At 32.6% G+C, this 21,370-nt stretch overlaps 1 protein-coding gene across 4 annotated transcripts in view; it reads left to right on the top strand.

Moving 5' to 3' along the window:
• The window catches only part of LOC110668795 (protein ROOT HAIR DEFECTIVE 3 homolog 2), a 38,287-nt gene extending 19,519 nt beyond the window's left edge, over positions 1–18,768 (top strand). For 2 of the 4 annotated variants that reach the window (XM_058130106.1, XM_058130109.1), the window contains 9 exons: positions 9,513–9,678; positions 13,515–13,639; positions 13,756–14,018; positions 14,097–14,193; positions 14,278–14,448; positions 16,943–17,047; positions 17,125–17,219; positions 17,354–17,450; positions 18,217–18,768. In XM_058130106.1, the coding sequence (XP_057986089.1) occupies positions 9,513–9,678; positions 13,515–13,639; positions 13,756–14,018; positions 14,097–14,193; positions 14,278–14,448; positions 16,943–17,047; positions 17,125–17,219; positions 17,354–17,450; positions 18,217–18,489 (1,392 nt within the window). In that variant the 3' untranslated portion in view covers positions 18,490–18,768. Of the gene's footprint in view, positions 1–9,512; positions 9,679–13,514; positions 13,640–13,755; positions 14,019–14,096; positions 14,194–14,277; positions 14,449–16,942; positions 17,048–17,124; positions 17,220–17,353; positions 17,451–17,590; positions 18,159–18,186 lie in introns of those variants that run through there. The other 2 variants (XM_058130108.1, XM_058130107.1) reach the window with 2 other exon arrangements.
• Positions 18,769–21,370: the final 2,602 nt, after the last annotated feature.

Genomic DNA, 21,370 nt, shown 5'->3' with positions numbered 1-21,370 from the left:
TTGGATTAGCGTTTCGGTTAGTTTTTTTTGTCTTAACAAATGACAGACAATAAGAATGTTATTTCTGATGTGATTTCGGTGATGACCAAGATCACGGAACACAAACTTAATGGTTCGAATTACCTGGAGTGGAGTAATACTGTTAGGGTCTATTTGCATAGCATTGATAAGGATGATTATCTTATTAAAGACCCACCTACTGATGATACATGGCTGTTATGGAAAGTCAATCACTATATTATTTCTCTGTATATTTTGTATTCTGTATTCCTATTTAGAATTTCTTCCTAATTAGTAGAATACAATTATAGGAATCAATTGTATATATATACTCATGTACAGATTAATTGAAATTAAGGAGAATCATCTCTTTCTACATGGTATAAGAGCAGGTCATCTATCTAGGTGACTATTTGTTCTCACCACTCAGTTTAGGAGAGACCTTGGCCGCCGATTGGTCATCCTTTCTGAACCAGTCATAGGAATCTAAGCGCGTGAGGCTCACGCGCCCAACCCAGGTTCTTGTCGTTTCTTCACTCGCCGACGCATGAAGGCTCATCCGCGGGCCTTTTCGACTCCGATCAGCATCGTCGGAGTCGCCTCAACCACCTTATTCCACCACTGTGTGCTGTTACCTAATCCAATATACTATTAAAGTACTTTTGAGGTTTGGCTCTCAGATCCTATTCCAGTATTTGCTTGATTTGTGATTTCGGCTTATTTTGATGCTGTAAGCACTTTGGATTAGCGTTTCAGTTAGTTTTCTTTGTCTCAACAAATGGCAGACAATAAGAATGTTATTTTTGATGTGATTTCGGTGATGACTAAGATCACGGAACACAAACTTAATGGTTCGAAGTACCTAGAGTGGAGTAAGACTGTTAGGATCGATTTGCGTAGCATTGATAAGAATGATCACCTTATTAAAGACCCACATACTGATGATACACGGCAAACTTGGCTAAGGGAGGATACTCGGTTGTTTTTACAGCTTCGAAATTCGATTCACAGTGAGGTAATTAGTTTAATTAATCACTGTGAATTTATTAAGGAATTGATGGATTACTTAGACTTTCTGTATTCTGGTAAAGGGAATATATCTCCTGTATTTATGATGTTTATAAGGCATTCTATCGTGTTGAGAAAGAGAATAAGTCTTTCACGGCTAATTTTATGGATTTTAAATGGGTATATGAGGAACTTAATGTATTGTTGCCTTTTAGTTCTGATGTGAAAGTTCAGCAGGCCCGACGGGAGCAACTAATAGTTATGAGTTTTCTTGCAGGCCTTCCTTCAGAGTGTGAGACTGCTAAATCTCCGATTCTCTCCAGTTCTGAGATTTCCTCTTTGCATAAAACGTTCACACGGGTCCTTCGTACAGAGAATACTCAATCTTCACAGCCTGCCAGTAGTGCTCTTATTAGCTGTAATCCAAATGGACAATAGGGTAATAGAAGATGAAGTAGAGGAGGAAGTAGAGGAGGAATTACGGGCAACAAAGGTAATCAGCGTAATGGGGAGGCTAGTTCTAATCAGGACTCGAGAGAAGTCATTTATTATTATTGCCATGAGCCTGGCCATACAAAATATAATTGTCAGCAACTTCAGAGGAAAAATCAGCAATCATAGATGGCAAATATGACAGTAGAGAATTCTACTACAGTATCTTCCTCTGAGAAAACTGTTTTGGTATGTACAGAGGATTTTGCACAGTTTTTTCAGTATCAGGCATTTCTAAAGCCTACCAATTTCCCTATCATTGCGATCGCTGAGTCAGGTAAATCCACTACATGCCTTGTGTCTTCCTCATTCAAATGGGTTATTGATTCTGGTGCGACAGATCACATGACATGTAATTCTAGTCTTCTATCTACTTTTCGATTTAATCTCACTTACTCTACTGTTACTTTAGCTGATGGTTCTACTTCTTGTGTCATGGGTTCTAGAATTGGGAACCCGACTTTGTCAATTTCTTTCTCATCTGTTTTGTGTCTACCAAAATTCTCTTTTAATCTACTTTCTATTAGTAAATTTATTCGTATCTTAAATTGTTCTGTTTCCTTTTTTCCTGACCAGTGTTTGTTTTAGGATCTTACGACAAAGCAGATTATTGGTAGAGGACGGGAGTAAGGTGGTCTCTACATTCTGGAAAATCATGTATCGCGGTCGCTTGTTTGCTCTAGTACCTTAACACCTTTTGAAACTCATTGTAGATTGGGCCCTCCTTTGTCTACCATGAAGAAACTGTGTCCTCCGTTTCAGTCTTTATTAGTACTAGAATGTGAGTCGTGTCAGTTTGCAAAACATCATCATTTGCCTTCTGTGTCTAGAGTCAGTAAACGGGCTTCATCCCCTTTTGAGTTAGTTCATTATTATGTTTGGGGTCCTTGTTCTGTTACTTCTAAAATTGAATTTCGTTATTTTGTTACTTTTGTTGATGATTACTCTCGTGTTACCTGGTTATATTTAATAAAAAATCGTTCTGAGTTATTTTCTATCTTTTGTGCCTTTTGTAATGAAATCAAAACTAAATTTAATATTTTTGTGCGCATATTAAGAAGTGACAATGCCAAAGAATATTTTTTAGCACAATTTTAGTCTTATATGAAACAAAATGACATTCTTCATCAGCCTTCTTGTGTTGATACCCCATCCCAAAATGGCGTGGCCGAAAGAAAAAATCGGTATCTTCTTGAGGTAACTCGTACTCTTCTTTTTTATTTGAAAGTTCCTAAACACTTTTGGGCTGATGTAGTTTCTACGGCATGTCTTTTGATCAATCGTATGCCGTCTTCTGTCCTTAATGGGGATATTCCTTATACTGTTTTGTTTCCTACGAAATCTTTGTTCCTTGTTGAACCCTGTATTTTTTGTTGTACCTATTTTGTGCATGATGTTCGTCTACAGGTTACTAAATTGGATCCAAAATCTCTCAAATGTGTCTTCCTTGGGTACTCTCGGCTCCAAAAAGGGTATCGCTGTTTCTCTCCTACTTTTAATCGTTATCTTGTTTCTGTAGATGTCACATTTTTTGAGTCCACTCCATTCTTTCCTCAATCATCTGTGTATGAGAGTCAAGGGGAGGAGGATAATCTCTTAATATATACTGTCCAACCAATGTCTAGTCCTCTCCCACAGCCTGTTTCTTCTATCTCTAAACCTACTCGACCTCCCGTTGTTCATGTTTATTGCAGGAGATTGGAGATTCCTGACTCAGATCCTCCACCAGCTACTTCGTTGGGAGATCATGTACCTCATACTGATCATGAATGTGACCTAGACTTACCCATTGCTCTTCGTAAAGGTAAGCGTTCATGCACTTACCCTATCTCTTCTTTTATTTTTTATAATCAATTGCCTTTTTGTTCTCGGTGTTTTGTTACTTCTTTAGACTCTGTTCCTATCCCTAATACTGTTGGTGAGGCATTGTTTCATCCTGGCTGGTGTGCCTCTATGAAAGAGGAAATGGAGGTTTTAGATGCTAATGGTACATGGGAACTATTGCCTTTTCCCACTGGTAAGAAAGTTATTGGTTGCAAATGGGTATTTACCGTAAAGGTAAATACTGATGGTTTTGTGGCTAGGTTAAAAGCACGCCTTGTCGCAAAAGGATATGCTTAGACATATGGGGTTGATTACTCTGACACTTTTTCTCCTGTAGCTAAACTTACTTCAGTTCGCTTGTTTATCTCTTTAGCACCTACATATGATTGGCTCTTGCACCAATTGAATATCAAGAATGCTTTCCTTCATGGTGATCTTTAGGAGGAGGTATATATGGAGCAACCACCTGGGTTTGTTGCTCAGGGGGAGTTGGGTAAAGTTTGTAGGCTTCGGAAGTCTTTTTATGGCTCGAAACAAAGTCCTAGGGCCTGGTTTGGGAGATTCAGTGAAGCAGTGCAGAAATTTGGTATGCAAAAGAGTAAGTGTGATTACTCAGTATTTTATAGGCAATCTGAGGCTGGTCTAATTCTCCTGGTAGTCTATGTGGATAACATTGTCATCACTGGGAGTGACTCTGCAGGTATTTCATCTCTTAAAACCTCCCTCCAAAGTCAGTTTCAGACCAAAGACTTGGGATTGTTAAAGTATTTCTTGGGTATTGAAGTTATGAGAAGTAAGAAGGGTATTTTCTTGTCTTAAAGAAAATATGTCCTCGATCTATTGTCGCAGACAGGAAAATTAGGTGCTAAGCCTTGCAGTGCACCTATGACTCCAAATTTACAACTGTTAGCAGGGGATAGTGAGTTGTTTGAAGATCCAGAGAGATACAGGAGATTGGTAGGAAAATTAAACTACCTTACAGTCACTCGTCCTTACATTGCTTATGTCGTTAGTGTAGTAAGTCAGTTTATGTCTTCCCCAACTGTTGCTCATTGAGAAGCCTTGGGACAAATCTTGTGTTATCTGAAGGGTGCTCGAGGAAGAGGTTTGTTATATGGTAATTATGGGCATTTGAATGTTGAATGTTTTTCAGATGCCGACTGGGCTGGATCTTAGGTTGACAAGAGATCAACTATTGGATATTGCGCTTTTCTTATAGAAAATTTGGTGTCTTGGAGAAGCAAGAAGCAGAGTGTAATTTCTCGATCTAGTGCTGAATCGAAATACAGAGCCATGGCACAATCAGTATGTGAGATAATGTGGATACTTCAATTATTAGATGAGCCAGGTTTTAAGACCTCCCTGTCTCCGAAATTGTGTTGTGATAATCAAGCTGTTCTCCATATTGCTTCTAATCCGGTGTTTCATGAGCGGACCAAACATATTGAGATTGATTGTTACTTTGTTCATGAAAAGATTCAACAACAGATTATCTCAATAGGACACATCAAAACTGGAGAGCAATTAGGAGATATTTTCACAAAAGTTCTGAATGGAGCTAGGATTGATTACATTTGTAACAAGTTGGGTATGATTAACATCTATGCTCCAACTTGAGGGGGAGTGTTATGGAAAGTCAATCACTATATTATTCTTTGTATATTCTGTATTCTGTATTCCTATTTAGGATTTCTTATTTAGGATTTCTTCTTAATTAGTAGAACACAATTATAGGAATCAATTGTATATATATACCCATGTACAGATTAATTGAAATTAAGGAGAATTTTCTCTTTCTACAATTATCAGAAGAAGGAAAAGGAGACTGAGAATTAAAATTAGACTCTTAAGGAATCAAAGGAGACTCATGACATACTTTAGGATGTTCAGGAATTGAATCTAGAGATTCCGATTGATCAGCAGTCTCCTGCTTGATGGCTATATCTTTCTTGTTCCGTCGAGTATAGATTCTCAAATTTGATCTATTTAGTCTCCCTTGAGATTTAGGTGACTTCCTCTGAGTATCATTATTAGGTATAGGCTTTAAATCCAGATTTTCCCTTTGAAGTTGAAAGTTGGGAGAAGACAAAAAAGAAGGGAAAGACACCTCTTCTTCTTTCCTATGCTCCCCCTAAAGAGGTGAATGGAAATAAGATTCAGATTCCCTAAAGGTAACATCCATGCTCACAAAATATTTCCGTGTAGAAGGGTGGTAACACTTGTACCCCTTCTGAGTACTAAAATAACAAAGACACACTTGAGGGCTCGAGGTTTTAACTTTACCCTATTAGGCTGATGAACAAAGCAAACACAATCAAAGACCTTTGGAGGAACAGTATATGAATTTTTCCCTTGAAAAAGCTCTAAAGGACTCTTAAACTCTAAAGTCTGGTGTGGCATCCTATTAATAAGATATGCAGCAGAAAGAATAACATTCCCCCAGTAAGGTTTGGGAATATTCATTGTGAACATAAGAGACCTAGCAACCTCAAGTAAGTGTCTATTTTTTTTCTCAGACACTCCATTTTGAGTGTTAATGTTAACACAACTAGTCTAATGCAAAATCCTATGTGACTTCAAATATTCCTGAGAAACTCGATTCATATACTCTTTGCCATTATCAGTTCTCAGTATTTTAACATGAGCATCAAACTGGGTGCTAATCATTTTGTGAAACTGCTGAAAACATGAAAATACTTCATTTTTCTCTTTCATCAGATATACTCAAGTTAACCTACTGCAACAATCAATAAAGGTCACAAACCATCTATAACCCGATAAATACACAGTTTGAGTAGGCCCCCACACATCAGAATGGATAGTCATAAAAGGAACTGAAGGCTTATTATTTATTGCCGGATAAGATTGTCTAGTATGTTTGGCAAACTCACAAGCATTACATACTAACAATTCAGTTTTGCATTGTTTAAAGTTTCTCTAAAACAGTATATGAAGGATGTTCAATTCTCCTATGCCACTAGATAATTTCTTCCTCACCACCCATAGACTGCCCCAACATGGCCTGATCAACACAATCATTAAATAAATATAGCCCATCTTGCAGTCTACCACTGCCAATCGTTCTCCCTGTTATCAATTCCTGAAATACACAGTGAGTGGTAAAAAACTCAATTTTGCAGTTGAGAGCTTTTGTGATAGAACTGACAGACAGAAGATTAATAGGAAAGCTAGGCACATGTAAGACGGAACTAAGACTTATAGTAGGATTGCATTTAATAGAACCTGTTCCAAAAACATTAGATAAGGATTCATCCGCAGTGAGTACTTTTTCTTTGCCTGAACATGAAGAATTGGATATGAATTTATTCGAAGAGCCTGTCATATGTTTGTTTGCTCCAGAATTTATAAGCCAAAATGAATTATTATGATTGGCAAGAAAAACATTACCCGAGTTGACGAAGTTAGAAGAGGCAACTGTAGTGGATTGTGATTCAAGCTGTGACAGGAATCGCCTTAGAGTTTGTACCTTTTCATTGGAAAATATTCCAGTGATAGCAGTATCTTTAGAAACACTCACAGCCTCAGATATATTTGCTTGTGATCTAGCAGAGTCCATCCTTTTTCCTCCACGCCCTTTAGTTGGGCGATTATGCAGCTTCCAACATTGTTCTTTGGTGTGTCGGGATTTCCCACAGTAGTCACAATGCAAGTGATCCTTATCTGATGGACCATTTGACTGTTCTCGTAAGGAGGTAGCAGTCAGCCTAGCCTTATCAACAGCTGTAGAATTGATCATGACACTCCTTCTGCTCTCCTCCTGCTGAACATAAGAATATGTCTGCCTTAAGGTGGACAAATGATCCTTACCAAGTACTTGAACTCAAATTTTATCATATTCCACATTTAGCCCAGTAAGAAAATCATATATGCGCTCCTTCTCAATCAATTTCTGGAACTTAACTGCATCAGCCGGACATGAAGTCTAAAAGTCCTGATAAAAATTCAACTCTTGTCATAGACTGCTTAATGCCGCATAATACTGAGCAACAGTCAAATCACCTTGTTTCATTCCGTGAACCTTGTTTTGAAGCTCGTAAACTTGTGCATCATTTCCAATTTGAGAATAAATCTGAGAAACAGCACTCCAAATGGTAGCTGCACTGTCCAACAGTAAATACCCACGAGCTATATGAGGTTGCATAGAATTGATAAGTCATGACATAACAAGAGAGTTCTCCGACTCCCACTGATTATAGGTAGAACTAGCACTTTCTGGCTTTTTCTTATCTCCAGTAATATACCCCTGCAGTCCTCTAGCCTGAATGAACAGTAGACAGGATCTAGACCTTGCTAAATAATTAGTTCCATCCAACTTTACAGAACTAATTTGTAGAGGGAGATTATCACCGATAAATCCAACCTTTATTTCAGAGGCTTCCTTATTTCCATTAGTCATTTTTCAATTAAAGGAATAGGTACTGAGGTAGAGAGCAAGAAACTGGGTAACGGAAGGTACCAAAAAAAAAAAAAAAGTGCAAACTAGGTGTGGAAACATGTTGGTCAGAGGCGCGCCAGAAAGGGAAGGTCGTCGGCCGGGGAAATCACCTGAAAAAGGGTGCACGTGCCGGTGCGTTCTGGAGGTGCGTGAGCTCACGTGTTTCACCGGATGGCGGCGGGACTTCGGGTGTAGGCCGATCGATTGGTGTCCTTCCTCCTCAGGTTGGTGGTGACAGCCGCCTCCCTTCTTAGAATGACGTAGAAGCTTGACCTACAAAAAACTACCTAGAACTACACTGTTTACGCTAAAAAATTTTGATACAGCTCTAATACCATGCAGAGGATAGAGAATTTAGAGAATTTCTTTTATATTTTTTCATACAAAAATGATTTACAAGAATTCTAATTTATACACAAAGGCTAGGACTAAATAAGAAACTAATAAATACAATGATTCCTAATTATATTCTAATTTACAGCTAATTTACACTAATTAAGGGATTCTAACATATGATGTATGGCAAGGAGTGTTGGGCAATGGAAAAGCATGATGTTCCTAAGATTAGCAGGCAGAAATAAGGATGTTAAGATGGATGTGTGGAAATACATGGATGGACAAGGTATGAATGCATTTATTAAGTAAAAGTTGAGAAAATGGAGGATGAGATGGTTTAAATAACCCAACAAATCCATTCCCTCCATTCCTCTTGGTGGGAACATCTTCATAAAAATCTAGAGCTACAAAACACTCTCTCGCTACAGCTACTTTCCACACATCCTCAGTCCTGCTATATCCTATAACTTCAATGTGCTCAACCTTCAACTCAAGTGCATTTAGAGCTAGAATTGTGCAGTGATTATAGGAATGACTGAGTTGATTGTATTTCCATATCTGTTCTAATTTTTACAGTATATAAACGCATCAGCTTGAGGGAATAATCTAGCCTTCTTTCAGCCAAATCTACCCTCTATTTCTTCTCGTTTCATCCATTTCTTCTTGATTCATATAAGATTATTGACCCCAACTAATTTGGTGTTCAAAAGGCACTCTCTTTTGGATCCCTAGGCTCTCAGATACAACTGGACGAGGAAGTGAGGAGGATGTTAACTATGGGATTAAAATCAGATGAGTGAAGAAGTGCAACTAGAGTCTTATGTGATTTCAAGATATCAGCTAAGTTGAAGGAAAGTTTTACAATATTTTACTCAACCAGCTTATGAAGTATGGCAACAGATATTGTGTGAAATATATTCACAAGATTGGTGTTGTAGAGATGTTAAGACGGATGTGCAAAAAAATAAGAATAGACAGGATCAAGAATGAATTCATTCCTAAGAATGTGGAAATAGCAACTATTTGGGAAACGTTAAGGAAAATTAAGATGGTTTGGACATGTGTTTTGTAGACCAGAAAATGCACCAATATATAAGGTTTGTAGTGATAAGAGTAAGAAATTGAGGGAGAAATCTGGGATGATATGGGGAAAATATTAAGCAGCTCTAGAACTTTATATGAAGATGTGTTCTTAAACATAGTAGAATGGAGGAAATGGATTCATCAATTTGGATTAATGTTAGTTGACTAGAATATATTTCTTTGCAACCCTGGTCCTATTAGGTGGTTGAAGAAAACTCTTTTTTCTGTGACTGGATGCATGATTCTTAGAATATTCATCCCTCTAAAGTTGTGCCACAATTTCTGAAGATGACATTTCTTCTGTGTTATGCAGTTGGTACACCCTGCTTATCTCACCATACTGGGACATCTACGTTCTAAAACACTTGAAAATTTTAAGTCTAGGTTGGAACAGTCACTGAACTGTGGAGAAGGATTTGCTGCTTCTGTTCGTACTTGTGGTCAGTCTTGCATGCTTGAATTTGACAAAGGATGTGCAGGTAACATAATGCATATGGCAGGTCACATGTACTTCTCATAAATGTTGATTGATACTGGTAAGTGTTAGATGTGTGTGTTTATGCATGCTCTTATTCTGCACTAAACCTTTCCAGATAGTTATTTGTTGATTCTTGGCTTACATTTATCGAGTGCATTAAATTGGATATGAATTGCACCTCCACTGACAAATCTTTGCTCAAACTTTGTTGCATTAAAGCTGATTAGCATTCTGCATTGATTTGCTGAGTTTAATACCATTGGTAAAGCTGTTAGTATGATTATAGTAGGATTTTTCAACTTCTTTGTCTCCATTTCATTGTGTTTAGTCTCCTTAAAGTTGTAGATAGTATGATAATATGGGGCTTTTTTATTTTGGGATATTTTTATATTGTTATTGTTAATAATCAGAGACAAGCAAATAAGTATTTTCTTTATCATACAGTAGTTACCTTGTAGAACTAAATGAAAAAGGAACAGTACAAATTCAAATATAAAATAGGTCTTTATATCCTAAATAATCAACTAAAATTGCACTTTAAAATTGTAAGACATAAAAGGTTTTAAGATTTACAAGTATTGAGATTGTACATTCTTGTGAGTTTAAAATCTCAATAAAAGAACAGGCCCTCGAGGGTTTTGCAATGAGGGAAAAAAAAATGAAAAATAAAGCTGGCATCTAGGATTCTTGTGGGGCTTTGTTGGAGTTTTATGTGAATTTCCAAAGGCACCTCATTTGACAGCAGATTTGCTAGATTTGTTGATAAGATAATATGTTACTTTTTAGCTTCCTCAAGATGGTATACAGTACCTTTAGCTGAAAGCCATTTTGTTTAAGTTCAGGCCTTATTTATTTCTTTATTTATATTTTAAGTTTTGGTTCTTTTTCTATCAATAGGATTTCCTATCTTCATTTTGTAATACTAGTTGGACATGAGGTCTCACTTTAAAATCAATTGAAGTTTTTGTTTTGTAAAATGTAATTGACTAATTATAAATTCCATATTACTGTAAATTTTATCATATGTACATTTGTTAAAAGACATTTGCTTATTTTCATTACAAATGTACTTATTTATTGTCTTTAATAAAAATTCTCAGTTAAAAGTAGAGAAGAAATCCAAGTACATTTTTATAAAACTTTAAGTGATGTAATTTTATTTATTTTGTGATTAATTTACGTATCCTGATACTGTTCTTTTATGGTGTACAATTTAATAATAGATATCATTATAAAATGTCTAATATTTTTAGCAATACATTTAAAGGTTTCAAGTGTGAGAGTTTAGACCACATTAATTTATTTAATCCTCTCATAAAAAATCATTATTTACAAATTGAATACTAAGAAAAATATAATTGAAGACGAATATGACATAACTTAGAATTATCTATTGTTTTAGGTGCATTATTTAATGGTGTTAAATTCATTAATTTAAAATTTTCATATACAGTTTAGAGTTTTCATAATCTAATTTCTTAAAAAATTATTTTAATACATTGCTGGTTTTAAGTAAATATGCATTCAAAATTAAAATGGATTTAATATGGGCATTTTATGTACTTTTATACTAAAATATCATGGGTAATTTATGTTTATTGTCCATTTCTTCGGTTAGTTTCACTTATAGTCCCTCAACTTAGTTGGTTCTATCAGTAATATCTATCAACTTTAATTTGTATCATAAAAATCTATGAACTTCAATTTGAGTATTATTAAAATTCTATGACCAGCTGTTAGAAGTTTCCATATTACCTTATGGCTAAGTTTCACTCATCATTCCTCAACTTAAATAGATTTATCATAGTCGTCTCTAAACTTTATAGTTATTTTAAAATTTTAAAAACTTCATTTATTTTTGATTTTATTTAAAATAAAGTCATACTTTTTGAAATAGTTTAATATTTTATAAAAATTTACAATAAATTAATTATTTAATTTATCATATAAAAATAATACTTTTACATATATTATTTTTTAATTTGATTTTAGGTTAATATCTAAAAGATTTATATCTTATTATTTATCTTAATTCCTTTGGTTTATTTTAATGTAAAAAAAAAATATATAATTATTTTACTTTATTTTGAGAATATTTAAACCCTAATTAAGTATGAATCATTTAAATTTTATTATATAGGTTGATATTGTATATCGTTTTTGTTTTATTTGTTAAATTAGCAAATAATATATCCAATAATTATTACTTAATATATTTTATATTAAAATTATTTTATATTAAATTAAATTTTAAAGATTTATGTGAGATAAATTAAATTTGAGGAGTGTGTGGTATATTTATTGAAATTGAGGGATAATAAGTGAAATTTAGCCATAGGTTAACTTAGAGACCTGTAATAGCAGGTCACAGAGAAGTTTAGAGATTTTTATGATATAAATTGAAGTTGAAAGATGATACTCACCTAAGTTGAGGGATTATGAGTGAAATAAACCCCTATTTCTTCTTGTAGTTCTTGTAAATACTTTAAAAACTAACGCCTTATCTCTTACATGTGAAGATTATATTCAAATGATAATAAATTGAAAGTAAATTTATCTTTAATGATTTATTAAAATTTAATTTAAAAAGACGAAGTCTAAAGAAAAAACATAGTTTGTATAAACTTTTCTTATAATTTTGTAAAGCAACATTAATAATATATTATTTTAGTGATTAACTAATTAGCAATGAAATATTTAAAATGGAAAAATATAATGCATGGTAGTATTTTCAATTAAACATTTTCATAAATTGAGAAATGACAAATTATGTTATATATATATATATATATATATATATATATATATATATATATATATATATATATATATATATATATATATATATATATGTAATAGTAGACTGAGTCAAATAGAAACAATACTTTTAGGCATTCAGTATAAAAAAGTGAGAGAAGTATTATTTTAGTTTATTTAAAATGAAGTAGATATTGGTTTCCACTTTCCAGAAAAAAGAAAGATATTAGAAAATGATAATTAATTGTATTGAATAACTTAGACTGAACAAACTTCCTAATATACTTTCAATCATAAAAATGTCTGTTTCTTTTAATTACAATACAATTGTAAGTCAAACTATTAAAAAAGAGACAAGGCTTTAGTTAAATGAGAGGAAATTAATAAGAACAAAATAAGTGAGGAATAATGAAATATCATTGACATTTTAGAAAATTGCACTCGTGAATAGTGCAATAGTGCATGGGCCATGTACTCTTTTTATATAGTATAGATGTAGATATGGATAGATAACAATTTGTGTAAAAGTGTAATTATTTTTAAGTTAATTAATAAAGGAATTATTAGCATAACAAAAACCCAATAGTATACAAATGTTTGATTAACCTTGTGACAAAAGTTGTTAAAAATGGTAATCTGTGATAAAATGAATCATATTGGTATTGTAAGATTTCAATGAAGTATAAATTAAATGAATAAAGACAAAACATAATAGGAAATTACAAAATTATTTAAGGGTATCATAGGAAATTCAAAAATTTCAAGTTGTGAATAGTGCAAGGGCCATGTACTCTTTTTATAGAGTAATAGATTACTCTTTTAGCTCTGCATTGAATTAGAAAACAAGCGTGTGATGTTTGTGCACTGGGTCACCCATTTTTTATTAGAAGGAGATTAAAAAATAATAAAAATGTAACAGGCCATATGGACTGCTATTGCAGCTTATTCACGCTTTTGTAACTATAGCTGATCCTTATGTGATGTACTTTTTCTTTTCTTTTGCAAAAACAGCAAAGATATGTTGTCTGCTTATTCATTTTGCCTCAACGTGGCAAGTGACCTTCTATGTCTTGCTCTCAGATGCTTCCATAAGACTGGCTAAATGGGATGCTTCAAAAGTGAGGGAGAAGCTTCGCCGTGATATTGAGACACATGCCTCATCTGTATGCAATTTGAAGTTGTCAGAAATGATAAAAAAATATGAGGTAAATTGCTAGGTTGGTGTTGTGATCCATGGTTTCTGTCCGCTGAGAGTACTGTTTTACTGTTCTTCACTGCACACAAACAAATAACCAGATATTAATTCATTACTGATTTGCAGAAACAACTCGCTGACGCACTTACTGAACCTGTAGAATCTCTATTTGAAGCTGGTGGGAGAGACACATGGGTTTCAATAAGAGGACTTCTTAAACGTGAGACAGAGGTTGCTGTATCAGGATTGTTAGCTGATTTTGCTAGTTTTGAGTTGGATAGGTCTACAATTGACACAATGGTACAAAATATGAGGGATTATGCAAGAAATGTAGTAGAGAGAAAAGCAAGAGAAGAAGCAGGGAAAGTTCTGATTCGCATGAAGGATAGGTAGAGAAAATAATTGTTTGATTTGTTTTTTTTCTTTCTATAGTACTTTCTTAGTTAATTTCCTGGAGCATATTTCAGGTTCTCAGCAGTTTTCAATCACGACAATGATTCAATGCCAAGGGTTTGGACTGGAAAAGAAGACATAAGAACAATTACAAAGGATGCACGCTCTGCGGTAAACCACTAGGATTTTTAAGGAAGGGCAATTGCTTTTGATACTTTTGCAATATCTGAATGTCTTGAAATTATCTTGTTGCAGTCTTTGAAACTTCTGTCGGTCATGGCAGCCATACGCTTGGATGAGAAGCCAGACAAAATTGAGAATGTACTTTTTTCCTCTCTAATGGATGGGTCTGTTGCTGTTTCATCTTCTCAAGATAGAAGTGTTGGAGCTACTTCAGATCCCCTTGCATCAAGCACATGGCAACAGGTAATGGTTATTGAATGTTAAGTTATATGTATATATGTACACACACACACTAACAAACGTAGGGAGTTGCTGACTTGTCCACTAATGGCCCTCTATTTTTGTTGATAAATAAGTAATTTAGAAAACTAACAATCAATGGGATTATTAAATGTGCATACATTCTCCATATTAATAATATGATTGTATATACTTATTCTCTCATATTAATCAAATTATTATTATTTTTTAATTTAAATATTTCCATTCCCAAATTTTATAGAATTTAATATTTTTAAATGCTGACCATTAGGCATGAGTCATTGTTCTTAAAATTAGGTGGATCAATAGTCATTTGAGTATAATGGATTTGATTTTTAAATTAAAATAGTAATTATTAACATTTTAAAAATAAAATATAAAATAAATTCTAAAATTGAAATAAAATGAATAAGCCAATTAGATTTATGTACAGCTTATGGATTTAAACTGCAGTCACATTTGCAGGTTACGAAAACAGGTTTGTAATCCTCGTAACGTAATAACAGCCTATCATTATGCAAGTTTTTTGCAAAAAATTGCAAAGTTCATGAAATGAATAAATATTTAAAAATATAATTAAAACAAAAATATACAACTAAATAATAAGCATAGATACATCAAATATGGATATTGAATCCTTCATTCTTAGACATCATTTGCATTAATGAATTTAAAACTAAAGTAACTAAGTATATAGTAAAGAACTATTCTTATTACCACCAAAAAGAGTGTCTGGAGGGCTCTTGATTTTGATTTTGAGAGCTTTAATCATTAACTTGATATTGATACTGTGATGGATTAAGCTAAAGAAAGAATCCATATCAAATGGATAACTAAAATTGGCATGTGGAGTGTGGCTTGTTGTAGTAGGATCCTGAATGGGTTGGGAAAATGATAACTTTGATGAAGAGAAATCTGAAAAATATAGGAGGGTGATTATATGGATATGGATCTGAATGTGCCCATTCATGTTGTGCATATTGTTAATCACTAGTATAAGTAGCTTCAGTTGAGTCTCCGTCCATCGTATTTGCACTATAACCATAACCATATCCATATTTATATGAATCAATAGAACACTCTCCGTATTCAATACCTTTGCCCTTTGATTGGGATATATCACCATCAGAAGTGTAGATTAATTGATCTCCTTCAAATAAACCTTCACTTTGTATAGTTTATTTGATGATTCTTAGCTCAAGAAATGAAGATGAAAAACTTTAGGATTTGTAGAGATGCAAAATTTGAGATAAAGAGTCTTTAGAGAAGTGCAGACTAAGAAACTAGACAAAATATGGATGTGAAGCTATCTCTGCAGAACAAAAGAAAAAGCAGGTTCTCTGCTTTATAGTAATGTCTGTTATCCTTTAAGTAATGGCTAGTGACAGCCGTTACCAGTCCCAAAATTTTAGATTGAAACTGGTTCAAATTAGGAGATGCAAATTTTAAGTTTATTACATTTAAAAATTGTTAAATTCAATAAAACTTAGGAAAGAAAATTTTTGATTTTAAAAAATTATTAATAAATTGATCGCAAAGAAAATTTTTGATTTAAAAAAATTATTAATAAATCGATCGATAGTAAAGAGAATATGTATTTATGATCATATTATTAATAAGAGAGAATGTTTGGGCATTGAATAACCTCGTTGATTGTTAGTTGTTTAAATTACTTGTTTTTCCCTAATTTTCTTTTTAAGCCCAGCAAAAAAAATGGGAAACTAATGGAAATGAAAAAAAAAAGGACATCTTACTAACTTACCCTAATAGTGGACAAGCTAGCTGCCCATATATATATATATCCGCTTACTTTAGAATAATTTTTTTTCTTTAATAATAATAGCCAAAAAAAATCCAAACCTTTTTCTAAAATTGCATCTTCATCCAATCCAATTGTTTTAATTTTGATGATTTAGATCAAAATTTTCAAATTAGTTTCAATTTTATCCAAGGATAAAGTTGATTTTGGAGGGTTGTCAATGTTGATGTGGCAGGCCACATGTTATAATTTAATGTTAAATGGTGGGTTCCACTTGACATATAAATTAAACAAAAAGCTAATTAAGATAGGCTTCTTTAAATTTGGTTAACCAAGATTATCAATGTTAAGTAAATCAAATGAGTTCCCTTTCTCCTCCTTTTTTTTTTTTTTTTTTTTTTTTTAATTTACGTCCCTAACTAATTTGGGATTAAAATTTAGTTGTTATAAATTATAAGTTATGTAAGGTCCACCATTTAACATTAAATTATGCCTGGTGGCCTGCCATGTCAGCATTGGCACACTTCCCCAAACCAATTTCACTTGTTCGATAAAATTGCAACTAATTTAAACTATTTGCCCTAAATTAAGAAAATTGAATCTATTCGATCAAAATACAATTTCGCGACAAGGTTTGGATTATTTTTATATTTAAGCCTAATAATAATAACAACAACAACAAAAACTGATTTCTCATCAAAATCCAAAATAATGCAGGTTTCTCCAAAAGATACACTAATTACTCCAGTTCAGTGCAAGTCATTATGGAGGCAGTTTAAAACAGAAACTGAGTATGCAGTTGCTCAAGCAATTTCAGTTCAGGTATATTATTTTAATCTTTATATCATCATATCTACATTATCCTCATCTCTGACAAATGATTCTTGTATTTTTGACAGGAGGCTAATAAACGAAGCAACAACTGGTTACCCCCTGCATGGGCAATTGTAGCGATGATTGTCCTAGGCTTTAATGAATTCATGCTTCTATTAAAGTAACTACTGCTGACTGAAAGTCTCAACTCCTAAGTCCTCATTGCAATTAAAAGAAAATCTGTATTTTATTTCATGTCCTTGTTTTTCATCCAGTCGGGATATCCAATTGATTACATGTCTTTTATTGAATCAGGAATCCTCTTTACCTCATGATTCTGTTCATTGTTTTTTTACTTTCAAAGGCCTTATGGGTACAAATGGACATCGCAGGAGAGTTCCGTAATGGCACTGTAAGAAAGTTTGGCTTTCGAATGCATATTATTGTTTTCTCAAATACTAAATTCAACTGTTTTAGCAGACTACAATGGAATAAAATTGTCATTTATTACTCGATTGAATATACATTTCATTGCATTGTATTTTGTTGCAGCAAGTCCTGTCAAATGTGCTCTTATACTATGTGGATCATTGCACACATCTCATAGGAGCAAGCACAAGTTTTTCCTTAATTTGTTGCTCCTTGTATGTTTAAATGTATAACACCACCTTTTCTCAATTTGAATGCTGACCCATGTTCCAGCAAGTGTTCTAAAAGCAGGACTGGACCAAACAATTGAACTGGTTAAACCAGGAACTGGAACGACATTCTGTCAAGTTTGATTTTGTTTTCAATTTTTACTTTAAAAGCAACTAATAATTCTTTAAAAAAAAATTGAACCAGTTGAACTAATTGAAGTATTGACCTGGTCAGTGGTTGGTCCGGTTTAAAAAGCGTTGATCCCAACCAAATTCCAGTATTGCAAATTAGTTGTCAGTTAAATGTTTCAGGCCATTTAGCATACTGCTGACACTTTTGTATGATTATTATGAGGCAAACGGCTTGTAATCTGAAAGTGAGTTTGTAATTTAACTCTGGTTGCGAGGACAGAAATGGATACCAGAGTTTCATATGATAGTGAAAATGCTGTTGAAGTTGTACTCTTATTTAAGGTCTTTGATGATCAATTTCTCTTTTTCTATTCGCAGATACAGTGTCTTATTTCTTTGTTTTAACAGTTGGCTGGGATACTTTCCATTTCTTCAAGGTTCCTTCCTACCCTTATGAATCTTCTAAGGCGACTTGCTGAAGAGGCTCAAGGGCATCCAGCTTCTGAAGCTCCAAGAACACATTCACTGGTTTCTCACAGTTTCAAGAATGAAACTCAGCGAAATCCAATATCAAGTGCGATACCCGAGTCTTCTGTATCCTCCAATGTTTCATCATCGGATGATGGTGTTGAAATCTCAAGTCCAAACTTGACACACAGGAGAAGTGAAAAAATTCCGTAGGGAAAATTTTCTTCATAGGAACGGAATTGTATAAAATATGTATTCAAGCTAGGAAATTGCTTGGGCAGTGCTTTTCTTTTTTGTCTGCAGATAGAAAGTTAATGCGGGGTGAGGGGAAGACTGAGAAGTCTGTACTCTTCGACAGGCTTAGACTGAGAAGTCTGTACTCTTCTACAGGCTTATGTGATAAATAAGTTTCAGTCTCGGCTTGCATTTATGTGTAATTAAGGAATTCTTTGTGTTAGAAGTATGGGGCTATTAATAATTTTAATTTATATATATATATATATATATATATATATATATATATATATATATATATTTTTTTAATTTTAATATGCAATAATAATGAAATGTTTTAAATTTTCTTATTAATTATTTTAAATTTTATTTTTACTACTTTTAAAGTTTTTTAATAAAGATCTCATTAATTAATATATGTTAATATATTATAAATTATTTTATAATAATAATAATTTATTATAATATTAATAGGATAAGTATTAAATAATTTATAATTTAAATGTCACATAATATTATTATGAAAGAAAACGTGTCACGTGTTAGCTACTTGACAAACTCTTAGTTATACTTTTTATTTTATATATTCTCTTTTAATTTTAATATATAAAAATAGTAAAATGTTTTAAATTTTTTATTAATTATTTTAAATTTTATTTTTATTATTTTTATCTATTGAAATTTTTAATAAAGATTTTATACTAAAAATAATTAAAATCTATTTATATATAATATAAATCTTAGAATATATAATTAATTTATGTTAATATATTGTAAGTTATCTAATAATAATGGTCACTTATTATAGTATTAATCGGATAATTATCTCATTTTCTTATATTTTGACTTTTTGACTTGAGTGTTGAAAAGGGCTTGCAGTTGTAGTAATAGTATATCACCTTGTAGGATGTAGTCTTGAATTTTCATAGGTAATTTTTATAGTTTGTTTCTGAATTTTGTTTTATGTTTCACTTATATCTCTTGATTTTAATTTGTTACTAAAAAAATTTCTAAATTTCAATTTTATTTCACAAAAAAATCTCTTTAATATGTAATAATAAATTTTCAAATTAAAAAAAAATCCCTCTAAGCTAATTTGTAATGTCTATAAATGAAGTTTCAACATTTTCCAACGAAAGATAAATTATCATCCTTTTCAGAAAGTAGATTATTATGATAGCATTGGTATTTTTGTGAAATATTTAAACAGTGATTGAATTAGCCGATATATTGTGAGTGTAAGAGGAATGGAGGTAAAAAGATAATTTCATTGTTTTTTTTAATCTGGAAACTTACTATAGCAGGATAGAGGATTTTTGTGAAATAAAATTAAAATTCAGAAATTTTTTAGTAATAAATTAAAGCTAAGGGACGAAAGTGAAACACGGAGCGAAGTTTAGGGATGGACCATAATAATTACCCGAATTTCCATCGCTTCAGGCTTGCTTTGACAACTCTAAGTTGAATTGCGCTCAAGCTAAAACAAGATTTCAAGAAAATCATTTAGTCTTTCGAGTGACTTATTTAAGCGTTGGTTTTACTTTTCCTTCCTTCTCTAATAATAATATTAATAACAATAATTGTGCAATGAGCTCTTTTCAATTTTTATTAAGATTTTGTGTAGATTTGTAGGCCATAATTAATTGTTAACTTTGATGGAATACATTGGCTGAGCAAAGAGAAAGCTATGTTCATCAAAGAAATATGGGGATTAGGATTATATGACTTCAGAGCTTTCAACTTTGCTTTTATAGCAAATTTGGTCTGTGTGAGACAATTCTAAAAGTAGGTCTCGGTTGCTCGCCTTTTTCCACATGAGAAACATTTTTGTTGAAACATGTGTTTTAAAGAAAGGACTTTAATGAAGGCCCAACAAGTGTTCTTCTATTTTTGTGTACAAAGATGGTTGCAAGATGAATTTGTTTCAGCATTGTTTTCACCAGTAGCATTAGGACATGATTCAACTCAATGATGATCATACTAATGGAAACATGCTTGCATTTGGTCTAATTTTCTCAATGTGAATGCAAATGCTACTTTAAGTATTCTCTTGTGCACTTAAAAGAGTTGAAGATATGCCCTTTTTTTTTTCAAATTCATTTGGCTTCAACTAAAAATAAACTTAAAACCTCGCAATCTCAATGAATACAATTTTAGTTATTGACTTAAAGCTCATTAGTTAAAAATAGATCTCGACCCATAGGTTGTTTTGATCTACAAGATTATGATGCATATTTTAGTAAATTGTTGTTTTACTATTGATTTAACTAATTTTGCTAATAGAATACAATATGGCTCAATATCACAACCGCCACGTTAACCAGTTACAATTAATTGAAACCTTTAGGATTAACAGCACAATATTGATTTGTGCCCTATCCAAAAGAGGGTGTCTTAGCAACATCTTCAATATCTTTGATTATCAATTTCAAAAGAGCAAAATGTACCTCACCCAACAACCTTGAATCTTAAAATCAAAATGATATGTATATAAATAGGGAGGAAAATGTAGATGCCAAAAATGAAATAAGAAAATTTTCAAAACAAATAATTACTAACATAAACTAAAAAGATAAAATGAATACCTTACTTTGCAAAAAGCTATTGGAGCAAACCTTGAAATTGAGCAAATCCTTGAGTAATCATGTGATTTCAGTATTTTGATGTCAAAAATAAGTTTTAATAGATTGAATTCAAAGAATGGGAAAAAGTGCTTTTGGGATCTGGGTAAGTGAGAAATGGGATTGGATTTACAACTCTTTTAGGGATAATGGGTATTATAGCATAAAACACCAATAACTTATAAGTCCATATTTGGACTATTTAGGGTGATTTCATAATCATAAAGTTGTAAACAGTG

This window comes from Hevea brasiliensis, chromosome 11 (genome assembly GCF_030052815.1).
Source record: "Hevea brasiliensis isolate MT/VB/25A 57/8 chromosome 11, ASM3005281v1, whole genome shotgun sequence".
NCBI lineage: Eukaryota > Viridiplantae > Streptophyta > Magnoliopsida > Malpighiales > Euphorbiaceae > Hevea > Hevea brasiliensis.
Note: the sequence above shows the minus strand (reverse complement) of the source record. Positions and strands in the feature narration are given on the sequence as shown.